General features: G+C 37.1%; 1 protein-coding gene across 9 annotated transcripts in view; it reads right to left on the bottom strand.

Moving 5' to 3' along the window:
• ZBTB25 (zinc finger and BTB domain containing 25) overlaps positions 1-17,705 on the bottom strand; it is a 36,719-nt gene that overhangs the window by 4,538 nt on the left and 14,476 nt on the right. For 2 of the 9 annotated variants that reach the window (XM_070377730.1, XM_070377735.1), the window contains exon 3: positions 10,029-16,039. In XM_070377730.1, coding sequence (XP_070233831.1) covers positions 14,905-16,039 — 1,135 coding nt within the window. In that variant the 3' untranslated portion in view covers positions 10,029-14,904. The other 7 variants (XM_070377732.1, XM_070377731.1, XR_011465615.1 and 4 more) reach the window with 7 other exon arrangements.

Here is a 17,705-nt window from a genome sequence, read left to right as displayed (position 1 = left end):
TTTCAACAACTTTTTTTTTACAGTGCACTTTTATGTTATTTGAAATGATGAATATGGTGAACTGTTTTTGTGAATGTGTGATTTATAGTAGTAAGACTACTGCCTAGGACTTACACTCCTAGGCAGTAGCCTTACCTCAAAACAATACTGCAAACCAAAATATATATGTATATAGTTTGATTAAACATGAGTGGTTTTCTAGTCTTGCTCAAGTTCCTTACAAAAGCCATTCACAAACTACTTCAAACAGGCAAGTAATTACCAAGTGCAAAGGTGTGGATACAGGGAGTGCATTTTCCCTCTCCATCTTTCTTCTACCCCAGAAAGACCTGTGTAAATCCACTTGTGCAAGACCACCTGCTGAAAACCTAAAAAAAAAAAAAAAGCAACAACAAAAACAAAAAGTGGAATGTTATTTTCCATCCAGGAGAAGACAAACTTCCCAAGTAACAAGTGATCACAGGTGACACAGGATTCATCTTGCAAGATTAAATCTCTGGAGACTATATTCATCAATCTCTCCTTGAAGAGGGGAGAGTGGATTCAAAGCCAACCTGGCAGTAAAAGTCTTAGGAAATCACAATCAATTCAGTTCAGTTGCTCGGTCGCGTCTGATTCTTTGCGACCCCATGGACTCAGCACGCCAGGCCTCCCTATCCATCACCAACCCTGGAACTTACTCAAACTCATGTCCATTGAGTTGGTGATGCCATCTAACCATCTCATCCTCTGTCGTCCCCTTCTCCTGCCCTCAATCTTTCCCAGCATCAGGGTCTTTTCAAATGAGTCAACTCTTCACATCAGGTGGCCAAAGTATTGGAGTTTCAGCTTCAACATCAGTCCTTCCAATGAATATTCAGGACTGATTTCCTCTAAGATGGACTGGTTGGATTGTGATTTATTAGGAAATCACAATAATTTAATGAAAATATTACTCATGCTTGCTCAAGAATGAGCCAAATACATAGCTGAATAGAAAGTAGAAAGTTATTACTAAAGTACATTATATTTTAAATGGTAGTATTCTTTCATTGTGCCTATGTGTTGAGAGACACCAGTAAACATTTTACATGAATATTGAAAATTTACTTTTTCATCAGTACTTAGTCCAGCTAATCCCTTACACAAAAAAATGAACTTAATATAGCAAGAAGGGCTAGTGTTTTATTTAGTTATTTAAATCATCGATCTCAGTGATTGCCATATTTTTTGAAAAATAATTGTTTCAGCCTTTCCTTGTGTGAAATAGCCATAAGACTGCAATACACTTCCCTACCTCACAGGTCAGGGTTCACATTGTACAGTCCCCTACTGAGTGACAGTGTCACTCTGAAAGTAGATGAAATAGCTAAGAACTTTCACTTGAGTTGTAAGGTACTTGTTAAAGGTATTCGTATGTTCTTAAAGAAAAGAATGTATATTAGATGATTTAAAACGATCTGGTGACTTCCTGCATTATTTATGGATTGCATACAGAAAGTATGTGCTAATTTGTCCCTTAGAATCTAGTTTCTTCCTTTAAGTACCTATTGAGACCTCTGGCAGAAGAATGTGACTTTGGAACTAAACCAGATAATGGATATTATTAGCAAGATTGTTTGTTGAAGTGTAAAAGTATTTCCCCAGATTTTCCTCCCTTCATGCTTATAATCTTGCGGGGAGGGAGCGCAGGGAAGGAAACTACCAGTCCTTCAATTTAGCAAGATGAAAAGTGGATCTTTCAAAACATGACCCAAGAAATCAATTTCTTTTAATTATATAACTCTTAAACGAAAGACTGCTAAGTCATCCTCCCTAAAAATACTTTTTAATTCACTATATGTGGTGCTAATGGACTTGGACAGCTACCAGCAACTACATATTTAAAAGTGAGCAATTTTTTTAAAAAAACTGACTAAAGTTGGTGCGTTTTACAGAGTTTTGAAGAATCCTGCCTTCATTTACTGCAAGGATGGCTCAAGCTAATATACTTGATTGTAAGTTTTTAGTAATTTCTCATGAATGAGCAAAAAGTATAGCACTTACCAGTTATTGAAAATATTTTCAAATGTTTAGGTATATTTATTTGGGAGTTTTAAAAACATGTGAGATAAATATGTGTAATGAATATTTTCTAAGACTAAGTAGTCCTAGGTTTCTGCTGTTTTTCTTTGTGGTGTGATACATATTTGGTTAGAATGTATTATAATTGAGTGTTTTTGTGATGAAATGTGTACTTTATTTGCATTCATTCTTAAATGGTTTCTCCTCCATCTTTTCTATTGAGAATATCTGGTGAATTAAGTAAGTAGGATTCCAGTTTGAAAAAGGAATCCAGAAATGCACTGGTCTCAATCTGATTATTCTGCTACATGGCCAAATTCTACTACTGTGAATTCTAAGATGATCTAAATTGTTTTGCTCTTATAGAAATAATCAAGAATCAGATGACTTAGGAGTCTCTCATAAAATATTTTTTATTTTAAGCAATTTGACCTTATATGTAAGACATGAAGTGAATGTAAATAGGTTCTTATTCAATTCACATCCACTTGATAGTATTAAAATATCACTTAAAATGCAATTTAATAACATTAATTTTCCTTTAAATTTGCTGTGGTATAAATGCTGCTTTTAATGAACATTCATCAATTAGCTGGGATTCAGTTTCTCTATTTTGTGTAGCACTAGCCACTTGGCATTTTCTCAAAGTACTTTATAGGGTATAAAAATAGTCCCTGGTAACATTTAAGTAAAGGCAGCAGGAAACAAAAGAACATTCAAGTAGAAATTAGGTTCCCTGCCACCTCCTCCACCTCAAAGAACAATAAGCATGTGGCACAAATAGAGTTCTTCAGAAAAACTGTCTGCATAATTTTCTTTGAAGATAATCTATTTGACAGCACGAAGTTTGTGATCTTAATTGGTCTACTATTTAGTGAAGTCTTAGACACTCGATTGATGTATTTCTGAGACAATACGTTATTTCACCAGTATGCGTGACTCACCTTCCTGCTAAAGGCTTTTAGAAATACAGATTGTGAGAGGGCACCAGTCCAATCTGGCTTCTGCAAAAAATCCAGAGTTAACTTCATCCGTAAGTTTCTAACTTCAAGTTGCCTTATTTTTTATAGTTTAAGAATTAATTTGAGGGGGGGACAGTTTACAGCAGAATTTTTAACGTAACTGTTAGATTTCAGAATCCTATTGTTTGAAGAGATCCTCTTAATGTCAACTTTATTCAGATGTGTGAAGTCTGCTTTTTAATTTCACCTGATACTCAATACATTAGGGGTGGACTTCTCTGTCTGCCCTTTCTGCATTTTTAAAGATCTTTATTTAAGGTTTAGAGTTCTTTAGGTTCAAATTCCTGTGATGTTTTATTGTGTAACTTACAGTTTCTTAGTATACAGAATTCGAATTTTCAGTATATAGTACATTTTATGGTACATTTTTGAAAAGATTTTTTTGTAATCCTTAGTTAACAAAAAATTTAACAGAAAGCAACTACTTAAATTTAGGTTGAATTCAATGTATTCAATGTTTTGGGTATGACACATCCCAAACACTGATAAAGGGGACAGGCTCTCTGCCCTTGAAAAGCCCAACCTGGGAAACAGCAGCAACTGAAACTGGGACCAGGGTTAAGGAAAGAGCCACAGGGACGAGCACTGTGATGCACTGTGGGGGAGACCAAAGAGAGGAATTCATGTTGTCAGGTGTGGGGAGATGGTCATATAAGTACAGGGGCAGCTTGATAGCATTTGGTTTCTAAGTAGTTTTAAAGGATATTCCTTCTGATTTGTGAACAGGTGCAGGAAAAAAGCCTGCACAATGTTACATATTTATAGTAGTTCTTTGTCTGTAAAAATGTTAATTGGATGAGCTATTATGAAAGCAAAAGTTCTAATTTGTATTTCTCATTAAAATTAGTACTATATTACTGTGGATCAGATGCAAATATTAAAGAAATAATACTCTGTAAAAAAGTTTTAATCTGAATTAATAATATGTACTGAATATTAATATAAAATAAATGTGATATTGGTTCATGTTTATTTACCCAGGTCTTTTAAGAGAAACATGGTATAGTACATTAATTTCCTAAAACCATAAAGATCACAGACGGAAACTGAGTTAGCACCACCAAAAGTTTTGCTCTGCTGAGTGTTGGCCAGATTTTATGATGACATGCCTAAAAGAGCCCACCTCCAGCAAAGAGAAAGAAAACACCATGAACTTGAATTCAGTTTCACTGAAATAATTCCACCTAAAGGGCAATTCTGACTGTGATGCCATCTATGAGCCTGACAGAAGTGCACTTGCTTTCATCTCTTGCTGTTCTTGTATTTTCTGTATTAACTGACACATTGTTAATAATCTATATGGTTACCAAATAACTAAGCAACCTTGATGCAAAAAAATGCTTATTCAGATGGTGCCTGCTAAAGCTGGATGTTTCAAAGGTTCTGTTTACTAAGACACCAGTTTTCTTCCCTAAACACTGACAACCCTGTTTTTCTGAAGCACAGACCAATGACAATAATTAGGCTCTAGGAAAGAATGTGCTTTTCAAACCTTGGGATCAATTTAAAGTTGATAACATCTTAAAAGTCCTAAAACTAAACTTAGTTCTGAAGTAAAATGTCTTGTTAATGTACACTGTATATACGGTATTTAATATTTCACGCTTTGTGGAATTAAAATTTTTTATTAAGTCACATCTTTCTAATTTAAGAGAACAGTACATAACCTTTTGCAACACTTGTCCTCACAGGCAATTCTCCCCTTTATGCTAAGTCTGGAGCCCCCAATCACTTTGTGAAGTACATACCTTTTTTTCCCTGAAGCTTGAGATCATTGGAGGCTAAGTTTCTGAACTTAGGAAAAAGAGTGAGTAAATATGTATCTGTACATGAGCACACTATACATTCACAGAAAATCCTCAGCAAAGCTGGGCACAGATACCACAAACAGTTAAGAAAAACCTAGGTGAAGGGAGGATGCCTCCTAGGGTGGAAAACTCCTAAACTTAAACCTGTCTCTAACTTATCGTAACAGCAATGGTAGCAGTGTCTAGCAGTTTCTGCATTTTACAAGACTAGATGCACTTTCTTCACAATTTGTTTCATGGCTAGACTCAAATAGGACTTTTGGCCTTATCTTGATCTTTGCATGCATGCTAAGTCACTTCAGTCATCTCCAACTCTTTGCAACCCTATGGACTGTAGCCTGCCAGGCTCCTCTGTCCATCGGGATTCTCCAGGCAAGCATACTGGAGTAGGTTGCCAAGTCCTTCTCCAGGGGATCTTCCCAACCCAGGGACTGAACCCACGTCTCTTACATCTCCTGCATTGGTAGGCAGGTTCTTTACCACTAGCACCACCTGGGAAGCTCTATCTTGATCTTTATGACAGTGCAATTTTGGGGCTGGGATTAAATTTTTCCTATACTTTTCTCAGCTATAACTGTGGCCAAAAAAACAGGTCTTCCAATTTTGTACTCCTGAGAGATGTTTGTGCATGCTCAGTCACATCCCATTCTTGGCAACTCCATGGACTATTGCCCACCAGGTTCTTCTATCCATAGACTTTTCCTGGCAAGAATACTGGAGTGGATGGCCATTTCTTCCGTCTAGGAGTGACAAAAGCAGGTGCAGTCATTTGTATACTTGTACTCAAACCTTTGAATCCCAAATCCATATGGTATCTGCAGGTCACAGGAAGGTCTGGTCAGTACAGTGACAAGCGGGCTTCTGGACCACATCTGTGATCAGTCACAGTCATGACTAATGCAGCTACAGGTGTGTATGCTCAAGTCAATCAAATATCTTCATATATAAACTACAATGCAGAGGTTCCATGTGGAACAGCCATTTGTAGTATAAAAACAGAGTATCACCTCTCCTTTAAACAGGTCAACTGAAACTCATGTTTCTATCTCCCTGATCGGAATGACTAGTTGTCCTCTGTGTAAAGCTGAGATGCACCAAATGCCAAAATAATTGGTCACTCACAATTCAATTCAGGTGAAAAACTCCACCTGAGTTTTTGATCTTTTATCCAGATGTGCCACAGCCTCATCAGTAATTTGTCTGATTTGAGTGAATTTCAGAATCACCTTTTTAGTTTCATGAGTTTTTCTCTGTACTCTTAATGTCTAGATGGTGGTTGTTTTTTTTTTTTCTTCTGACCCATGGAAGGATTAATAGTGAATGATAATCATTATGGCTCATTAAACTTTAAGACTTTTCTATATTTATCTGGGTGGTCTTAATCTTTTCTTCATTAAGGTGTAATTTACATACAGTAAAATCCACCCTGTTCTACAGGTGCACAGTTCTACAAATTTTAACAAACACATGATTGAGTCACCTAGGGAGTATTCATTTTTTCTTCATTGTTCTTTATACCACCTGTGTATTTTAGTTTAATATAATTTCCTGGCTAGACAAGTGAAAACTGTCACTTGCTGCAGAAATTCAAAATAAGGGCTTCTTAAATTGAACATCTAAATCAGGATAAGGAAAGACAGGGCTGCCCCGCACAGCTGTGCAAACTGCAAGCCTAACGCCAGAAGTATGCATTTGGTGAGTGGCGCCCCCTAGTGTTATTGTGCATAATTTGCATGGCTCTACATGGTGGGTCTGAAGCTAACCATCAACTGGAGAAATCTGAAAAACTGTGGTTAACAGTGAAACAGGAGACGTTCAGCATTTAAAAAAGGTGTTCTCCATTTATATGCCTTTCCTCCCAAATTTTGAAATGCTGTGATAGATGACAGGTACCACTGAGCTCATAGCATGGACTGTGTGCACATATGTAAAAGAAGGGCAGTGTGGGAAATGAGAACTGGTCCAGTAAAAAAATCTTTTTGAGATGCACTCCACTGGAACCTTTGGTCTGCATTTCAAAACCTTTTCTCTTATCTCTGCAAATGTTGTATTCTTTTCCTAAAGAACCACACCATAGGTTCTTTAGATTTTCCTCCCTACAAGGCACTTGGTACAAATGCCAGTTATAAAAAAAAACTATTTTTTAAGAATTAGATACTTACCTACATATGGTTTGGACTAAGTACCATATGGCTTCCCTTACAGAAAAATGTGGCAGAGCTAAATTCATAAGATCTCATTCCTCAAGGGCCTGTTTGGTCCGCAAGAATCTAACATGAACCTTCTCGAAACTGAGTAATAACATAGATCATACAACAGGTGACTTCAGATGACGAAGGCCTCCTTCTTGCACAAGCTTCTCCTCCACTTCCCAAGAGAGCCAGGACTGCTGTACAGAGCAGCCCTCACATAGCACTGCTGTTCCTTCAGATTTCTGACATGAAAGGACACCAAGATTTCTAGCAGCTTAAAGGAAGATCTTTTATTTCAACATTATATAAATAAACACTGGAAGAGAATTTGTCTGGGAGGAAGCAGGTTCATTGTCCAAGCTGGTTAATCAGTTGTAAAATAAATGTAAGAGAAGTATTTAGTGATGAGGCACAAAGCCCAAGGATAATATTAATAGCACTACTGCAAGCAGAAACGGTGGAGAGGAAAGGGTAGCCTGCATTCACTCAGCACTGGAAGGCACAAGAACTCTATGAGAGAATGTCTCAGCCTACTCAGAGAATGAAACTGGCTGGAAGGAAGCAAATGAAGACGGAAAAAGAACACCCTTAGAAAGTCAGTTGTTAAATCACAGTTGAAAATAAAGTAAGTTCCAGAAAATAATATACAGGCTAACCTCACTGGCTGTGCATATGAAGGAAAGAAACAAAAGGTAAGAAACTAGGAAGTATTTACTCATATGTCCCTGGATTTATCTACTAACCCATCAGAACACTAAAAACTGAGTTTGGTGCCTGATTAAAGGAACAAATGTGATTGAGACTAAAATGCCTAAGGCTTAATGGTAAAGAATCTGCTTGCTATACAGGAGACCCGGGTTTGATCCCTGGGTTGGGAAGATCCCCTGGAGAAGGAAATGGCAACCCACTCCAGTGTTCTTGCCTAGAGGATTCTATGGACAGAGGAGCCTGGTATTCTGCATTCCATGGGATCGCAAAGAGTCATACATGACTCAGCAACTAACACTTTCACTTAATGTTAAAGACTTACAAGCATCCTTAGAAATTATTGATATAAGAAGCATACTAAATGATATTTTCAAGTTACCTGCTGCTATACAGGTAAATTGGGAGCATCTTGATCAAAGCAGGATGTCAATATATTTCAGTACCTAATATATTAGGGAATGCTAGGAAGCTTCTCATTAATCTTGACTCTATAAAGTGAGACAAAATCCCAAAGATGCTAAGTACTAAATAAATTTGAATTAAATAGTGATGCCAAATTTGAGCATAAAGTTCAGTTCAGTCGCTCAGTCATGTCCGACTCTTTGCGACCCCATGGAATGCAGCACACCAGGCTTCCCTGTCCTTCACCATCTCCTGGAGTTTGCTGAAACTCATGTCCATTGAGTCAGTGATGCCATCCAACCATCTCATCCTCTGTTGTCCCCTTCTCCTGCCTTCTGTCTTTCCCAGCATCAAAGTCTTTTCCAATGAGTCAGTTCTTTGCATCAGGTGGCCAAAGTATTGGAGTTTCAGCTTCAGCATCAGTCCTCCCAATGAATATTCAGGGCTGATTTCCTTTAGGACGGACTGGTTGGATCTCCCTGCAGTCCAAGGGACTCTCAAGAGTCTTCTCCAACACCACAGTTCAAAAGCATCAATTCTTCGGCGCTCAGCTTTCTTTATAGTCCAACTCTCACATCCATACATGACCACTGGAAAGACCATAGCCTTGACTAGAGGGACCTTTATCAGCCTAGTCAAAGCTATGTGAAAGGCTTTTAAAAGGTACACTGGTGCCACCTTTTGGCCAAATTAAATATTTATACAAATTACAACTTATGATCACATTTTAATTTCACAGAGAACTTATTAGGGACACAATTGTTTAATTCAAAGATTATATGAGTAGATTTTAGACAGTCCTGTTGCTTAATACATCTACAATTTTTAATAATCACATTTTTATCTTTGAAAAGATGGGATAAAGTTAATACAAATAGAAATTTAATTCTTGGCACCACTGACATTTTGGCTGGACAATTCTTTGTTGTGGGGGCTATAATCTGTGCTGTAGGATGTTCAGAGTACCCCTGATTTATCTACCCACTAGATGCCAGCAGCAACCTTCTTCTAGCCCACCCGGTTGTGACAAATATCTCCACACTGCTAAATGTCACCATGGTGAGGGGGGATCACCCAGTGTGATAATTAACTTTATGTGTCAACTTGACATGGCCACGGGATACCCAGAAATTTGGTCAAACATTATTATGGGCGTGTCTCTGTTTCTGAATGAGTTAACATTTAACTCAGTAGACTGAGTGAAGATTTCCTCTCTCATGTGAGTAGCCCTCGTACAATCAACTGAAGGCCTGAACTGAACAAAAAGGCTGACCCTGCTGAGAATAATGGAACTTCTGCCTATTAGCTGGGACAGTGGGCTTTTCCTGCCTTTATGAGTCTCAAGCTGCAAAGTTTGGACTGGATCTACCTCACCCGCTCCCTGGGTCTCCAGCCTGCCACCTGCAGATCTTGGGACTTGGCCTCCATATTTGCATAAGCCAATTATTTATAATCAACCAGTCAATCTCGTTCTCTCCCTTTCTCCCTCTCTCACAAACACAGACACATACACATACTCGCACAGTGTGGTTCTGTTTCTCTGGAGAACCCCAATTAATACATCCTGGCTAAAAATCGCTGTTGCAGATTCCACTACTGGAGGGATAGTAAAAAGGGAAGAGAGAGAGGAGCAAAGCAAGAAACTTCCAGGAAATTACTAGACACTACCTTTCCAGAGATACCAGCTGACAAGCACTTGATGAGGACACAGCTTTTCTATTAACACAGATTATTGCTGACAAGAATTGGACCCACTGATGCATTTTTGCATCACACATCCAAAATGTTACCTGATACAGAGACTACTTACCTCAACACTAGGAAGACAACATTTGGCAGACACTGCTGTAAAATAAGAACACATTCTATAAGCTGAGCTAATAAAAAGTTTTGTTTATGATCAAGCCACATTAATTTATTTGTCATGATAAAATACATGAAATTCACTGTTTTCATTCCAAATGGAGAATACAAAACTTTCTGAAAGAATATTTCTGAAGCAAACTCACAATACATTAGGTGGAAGAGTTTAAGCATACAATATATTATTGATTTCAGTCTCTTGTATTGTATGTTACTATGTGTTAGTAGTACTTTGAAGATTTCTTCAGGGGGCCTTTTTCATTGTACAGGTTTTGGGGGTTTTTTGCCTGTGCCACATAGGTTGGGGGACCTTAGTTCCCCAACCAGGGATCAAGCCCAGGCCCTCAGCAGTGAAAGCACAGAGTCCTAAACACTGGACAACCAGGAAATTTCCCTTTTCCTTTTTTTTTTTTTTGGTTTAAATTTTTTAAGTCCAAGTTTCTTTGAAAGCATTTTAAGTTGATATTTGATTTAATCTGACTAAATGACTATTTGGCACAAAACAGAAGAGTTGATGACAGTCCATCAATTGCACTGGAACAATATCTACTAAATAATCAAGTGTGGACAGATACACACTGAAGCACAAAGGATTCTTCAGGTCTTGAAGACAAAAATCACAGTTTGTAATTCCTTACATTTAAGACAGACAGGCTAAGGACTGTATAATCTCACCAGTCTTCAGATAGTCCAACCATACACATACAGAAGTACAGCAAAGAATAATAATTTACAGATTTCATTCTTAGGAATTTAAAAATTATAATAAAAAACCACAGAGCTACATTTAGTTTAAAACATACAAAGATACAAGTTACTTTATGAAATTTCTTCACACGGCCTAGTTTTTACCTCAATTAGACAAAAAATACTTCTCAAGGATCTGAGTTACAATATCAAGAATTCACCTGTGCAAATAAACATCAATGGAATTATACATTTTCCAGACTATCTTTTCCCATGATTAATAAGTATTTCCTTCAGTTTTAAGTGAAGCCTTTTCCAATACTATTTTGATAGAACGTAATACATTACTGTTATTATCCCTACTCTATTCCCTGTCTCTATCTACTTTTTAGATGATGCACATCAAAGAAATGAAAATGGTATTTTCTCAACTGCTTTTGTTCCTTTTCCTATATATAAATATGTTTGGGGGAACTTTCAATAACATTGAACTTGGAAAGTTTTCATTCCCAATAATGCCAAAGAATTACTATCTTTCTTGTTAAAGGCTAAAGAGAAATACTTAGGATTAAACTAAGGTAGAATAGGAATTCTAGCAACTCTGCTGTTTCTAGAGTATTTCTAAAAAGTAAAAATTTTGCCAATTAATTATTGAGTATTAAATAGTACATGACCGCTTCTGAAGACATTCTAGAATTTATGAGTTGGAATACTAAAGTTAAAGGTTTAGCTAAAACCATAAAGAATGCAGAATGTAATTTTCTTTATATGGTTGGTTTTTTTAAGTCTTTATTGAATTCATTACAATACAGCTTCTGTTTTTATGTTTTCGTTTCTTGACCCATGAGGTATGTGGGATCTTAACTCCCTGACCAGGGATTGAACCGGAACCCCCTGCGTTGGGAAGTGAAGTCTTAACCACTGGACCACTGGAGAAGTCCCTATATGGTTGGTTTTTATCAATAATTCTGATATAACTTACCACAATTTTAAAACAAATCCTCACAACACCCCTGTGAGGTAGGGATTGCTTTCACACACTTTACAGATGGAAAAGTGAATAATAATTCAGAGAAAGAAATAATAATTTCAAGAGATAAATCCAGAATGTTGGTTTTCTTATAAGGCAGACTGCACTTATCAGATACTGAGTTTAACAATATGCTAACAAGAACAAATACTGCAACAGTCAGTTTTCCTCCAGAAAACAACTATCTGTGGGACCTAGAAAAAAGGGAAAACTCTAAGCTGATCCAAAGAGGAAATGTCTGTTTAGTACTTGCCTGACACACTAAGGTGCACGCAGCACTTCCAGTTTTAAGAGTTTGACAATCATTATGCAGACCATACTATATGGCGAAGATAACAGCTCCATTTTATAAATGATGTAGTCAAAATTAAAGTGTTTAGCTGGAGGAACTTTTTTATACAAGGTAGATTTTCTTAGGAATCATGTCTTTAAAAATACTCAGGGCACAATATTAATTATAAAATAATTTTTAAAATATTCCTGTTGAACAAATGAAAAAGATAAAACTGGAATCATTCCCCATACCACTACTCACTGGCTCTCTGGAAGCCAGGTTTGGGGATTTTTTCCTATAAAATGGAGTATTCATTTTCCCACTTCCTAATACAGACAGAATACTATGAAGATGAAGGAAAGAACACTTGCTTTGAATTCCTAATATTAAAAAGAACCTTATGAATAAGAATAAAAATACAGTTAGCCACTCCTTTCTTAACACTCAACAAAGTAGATAAATGTCTGCTTTAAGTTAATGTTGTCTATTATGGACAGTCAGCCAAAAGCAAACTCTTGCCTCATCCAGACTCTGCCTTGAACTGCTGTCCTATCCACAACTCATATGCACACTAAATCCCATCCTTTAAGCGACACATACTTTTTGTGTCAAGGACTAATGACTGACCAACTAGGAAAGGAAACAGAACAGAAAAATCATGAAAATTTTTATCTAAACAAAAAAAAAATAAAATTTTACTTGAAGGAGGCTAGGGAATATATCCAGAATAGCCTAAGATACATGAAATCAATGTTAATATTTGTGTTCACCGTATGTGATGAAGTCATTGAGGACAGCATAAGTTTGAATAATTGCTGAAATGATTTAAGAATATGATTATATGAAGTTCTGATACTAAAGAGCAATGCATTTGTTTTAACTACTGACTGATACAACTGACTCTCTATCAATAGCTACTTAGATTTTGTTCTTAGCACGTTAATCCTGACCCCATGAGGCTTCACATCCTTTTCTAGGACAGAAGTTCAACCACTTAGATAATGCCCATTGGTTTTCTTCATTCACTTCTTAAGAAAAACTTACCACTTCATAATCTACCTAAACTCACTGATAACTCAGAGAAATCCTTGCACCCTTAAAATGAGATGGATTTCTCTCTGAGCTCTTTCCTGACTAAACTCAGACACTTAAGGAACTCTGATGTCAGGAACTATGAAGTGTGCAGTCATCAGGGAGATTAAAGAGTTTTTGTATGCAATTAAATTATAAGCTGTAGAAACCAAATTTATTAAATTTACTAACATACTTGTGAGAGTTAGAATTTAACAGGGGAACATACAAAAAAGACGAGGGTGTTCTAAAGCCTCTCTCTTTGGTTATTCTTGACTATCTAGTATTTAAAATTTAAATATATCAGAAACAATTTAGATCTATCCTCTGTGGTGAAGTTTGACCAGCTTTTTCCCAGCTACACACAGCAGAAGAATCTGTCATTCGGTCCATCAATTTTAATTTTTCTGGGGTTTTAGCTTTGTAAGTTTCACTATTAGAAAGGGGAATTAAGTTGACTCACAGAGGGAAGGCTGGTCATGATTTTTAAACATAGTTCTAGTACACTGACTGTATCTACTCTGCTGGTTTTATGTACCAGAAAAAAAGTGAAAACTGTGCCACTGAAAAGGTACCTTTTCAGGTTTTTGTTAGAAAATTAATGTCTGGGAGGGGGGTTCAGGATGGGGAACACGTGTACACCCGTGGTGGATTCATGTTGATGTATGACAAAACCAATACAATATTGCAAAGTAATTAGCCTCCAATTAAAATAAATAAATTTATATTAAAAAATAAATTCCTTAGCTAAAAAGGGGAAAAAGAAAAGGAAATTAATATCAACTCAATCTATAAAATCTTCTGATACTATGGATAGAAAGATAATTTGTATTCTACCATTTTCCTCTTAAGCTCATATAAACCTCTTGTCATAAAAATCTCAAACTGCTCTTAATTTCTTTAAGAAAACACTAGATTAAGGTAACACCACCAGGGTGTCAGTCCACCAGATCTGTCTGAACTGCTGTCTCTTAACACCGGCGGCATCTACACTTACCTACATGTATGTATCTTACTAAGTTTTTGTGTGTTTCTGACTCTTCTCCTTTTCTCTCTTTTAAATAAAATACTTTTATTGAAAATGAGGTATGCTCAATGTTAAATAAATAAAATCACATAATGGCAACCCACTTCAGTTTTCTTGCCTGGATAATCCAACGGACAGAGGAGCCTGGCAGGCTACAGTCCATGGGGTCACAGTCAGACATTCTGTGGGGTCACAAAGAATCAAACCCCAGTATCTGACTGAGTGACTGAGCATGCACACACATGCATGCAAGATGTTGCAGAACTAGCAAATAAACAGTAATTTTAAATTATTCATGATTTGGTATAGTTATACCCTCAAACAAATGTTTCATACATTATAACATATTTATATACTAATATAACTATTAATTTCCTATATGGCAGAAAATATTTTAAAATAATCCTCATAGGGGCTTAATTCATGTGGAACATTAACCAAAAGTGATAGTTTAGAACATTCTTTAAAAAAGATTACACTTATTTCATATTCAATTTGCTTTTACAGATTCTACAACCTGAAAAAACTTCCATACTTCCACATTGATTTCTCATTTCTAAATTGTGATTTAACTGAGGAAAAGACAGCCCTAATTAGAAGGTTACATTTTGGCAGCAATGTATCGATATATCTTTACAATAAAAAGATGTAGTATATACAACCTTAGAACTATGGATAAATGGTAAAGAACTTGAGGAGGAAAATAATTTATGAATAAAAAACCACATGTGGATTTCCTTTTTCAGAATTGATATAAAAATTCTGAAGGAGAAACTGCTACTCAACCAGGATAGTGTCCACATTTTCTTGTGTGAGTTCTGACTCTAAGGCACAGGACGAATCTAACTGTTCTTGCGACAAACGAGAACTTTTCAGGGGGATGTCGGACCAGCTGTCACAATATGGCGGAAATCTCTGGGCTAATGCATTACCGAACCTTTGGCATCGGTTAAACCTATAAGATTTACCTTTGTGTGTGTACATGTGCTCCAGCAATTGGCTCTTTCGGAGAAACTTATGACCACAGATGGTACAGCTGATTTTTCTTTTCCTTGAAAAAGAAAAATTACAGTTTAATTCTACTGGCTCAGTGTCTTTGGAGATCAAAGACACTTGACTGATCTGCAAAGGCTCTGTGGCACCCCGGTTTGGGAGGTCGGGCTGCTGCTCATTCTCCTTGACAATAAAGGAGCTGAGCCTGCGGCATTCAAGAGCCTCGCTATTTTCATTAAGTGGATGCACTTCACCAAGGTCATTACTCTCCAGAATGGAAGCAGGGACACCAAATGGGAGGGATCCAGACACGTGGGTGTGGAGATGTTGTCTTAGATTACTACGGGAATCAAAACGTTCCCCACAGTAATGGCATAAGTGTATTTTGATACCGCTTTCGGTGAAAGTGGGGCCTGTCACCTCTGATGAAGGTGAGGGGCGGCTCTGGGAGATCACAGATTCTGGGTCACATCTCTCCTGCTTGATGGACACTGGGGGCTTCTGGTGTTCCTCCAAGGCCTGGGAGGCAGGATGGGCCCTCTGCTGGTCTGCAGTGCCATCATCCAGCCCAATAGCAAGAGAGAGCTGCAACTGGGGGTGGTCACCCTGGACAGCAGCTCTGTTTCCATTGTTATTGGAAGGAGCTTCCTTGACCTCCAGCCCTGGTTTGACAGCTGTTTTTTGGGTCGTTGAGATCTGAATGCCATATAAATTTGAGGACTGCACAGTCTCTGGTGAGAACACTTGATTCATTTCAGTTGCAATGTGAGAAAGGTAGTCGGCGTGAAGAAATCGAATCCCTTCCTCCAAACGACTATGGTCCACAATCTGTTTTGGCCCTTTCCCCGTGTACATAATGTGCAACAAATAGCTGAATATGTCAGGCTGGATGTCAGTTGGTTGTATTTTTATGCATTCACTGTTAAAAACAAAAAAACAGACCCACACAGAATGAAACAACCCAGTTGGCCTTTTAGTTAATAGCATACAGTCTTAGGCTAAAGCAGTTTCTTCCTAACTTCTAATTTGACAATCTGCCTTGATGAAACACAACAACAAAAGCTCAGATTTTCATTGTATACCAGGTTTATGGCCCAGCACCAAGTCTTCACTTATTCAATCTACTGCCTAAAGTTAAGAAACACAGATAGTCTGATTAGTTCAACATTTAGTGATTCCTAAGTGACATGCACTTAAATTGCATGCAGGAGGTAGAAAAACAAATAAAACAGATACCCTGCCCTTAAGGAACTTAACAGTCTATTGGGTATATAACCAAAAGAACTGAAATCAAGGATTCAAATGGAAATCCATAAACCAATGGCATTTTACATTAACCAAAAGCAGAAAACAACCCAACTATCCATCAATAGATGAATGGAGAAACAAAATGGAGTATATATGTATACTGGAACATTACTCAGCCATAAAAAGGAATCAGGTTCTGATATATACTACAACATGGATGAATCCTGAAAACATGCTAAATGAAATAAGCCAGATACAACAGGACAAATTTTATATGATGCCACTTGTAAGAAACATCTAGATTTGGAAAATTCAGAGACAGAAAATGGATTAGAGGTTACTGAGAACTTGAGAGTGGAGAGGATGAGGGGTTATTATGTAATGGTTAGTTTCTTTCTGGGGTGATGAAAAGTTTTAGAAATAGGTAATGGTGATAGTTACACAACACTGTGGATATGATTCATGCCCTTGAACTGTACAATTAAAAATGGTTAAAATGGCAAATTTTATGTTTATATATATTTTGCCACAACAAAAAATAATTTAAAAATTGCAAAGGGCTTATTGGAATTGGTACCATATAGAATTTAATCATACTCACCTTATTTTGGCTTCCAAATATATTAATATATCTACTCTTTAGATCACAAATGAACACAAGTGTAATTTTGAAAAGCTTTAATCTCAAGCCCAATTTTTCACATATGAATCTAGAATTCAGAAGATAGATGGAAATAATTGTGTAACAAGAAATCAGGAGACACTCTGTTAAAATTAAGATAAAGAGAACCTGAGGGAAAGGCTGGATAACAAGGAACAATGGAATCAGTTGATGGACTTACCTTCCCTGAAACGAAAGTTTGCCTCAACACATCAGAAAGCAGTCTGTATGCCAGCAATCCATTTCTTTAGTCCTGATATTTTAGGATTCCCTCTTGGGTTTCACTCTTACCTCTGACCCACTCACTGCCATGGTCTGTGGCAGGGTTGTTTTTTTTTTTAATATCAGCACAGAGGTCTTTTAAATGAGGAATTTTAGTTACTCAGCAGAAATATCACAGAGCAGGCCAGTTACCTGTGCATATCCTGAACTGAGCTTAGCATGGTGCCTGGTACACAACAGGTGCTTCAAGAGCTAACCAACTCACTGCTCTCAAACGAGGCTGATGTGAAAGCAGCATTCCTAATCTAGTTTCTACACTGACACTTACGTTGGAGAGGAAACTTGTGTGGCAAAAAAGGCTACCCATGACCTGTCCCTGACTCTAATCTCCTCTCCCCTTTTTATCATATATACCAATCATTCTGATTTACTCCATTTTTTGAATGTGCTAGCC

This window comes from Bos mutus, chromosome 10 (genome assembly GCF_027580195.1).
Source record: "Bos mutus isolate GX-2022 chromosome 10, NWIPB_WYAK_1.1, whole genome shotgun sequence".
NCBI lineage: Eukaryota > Metazoa > Chordata > Mammalia > Artiodactyla > Bovidae > Bos > Bos mutus.
This window is presented reverse-complemented; position numbering and strand designations above follow the sequence as displayed.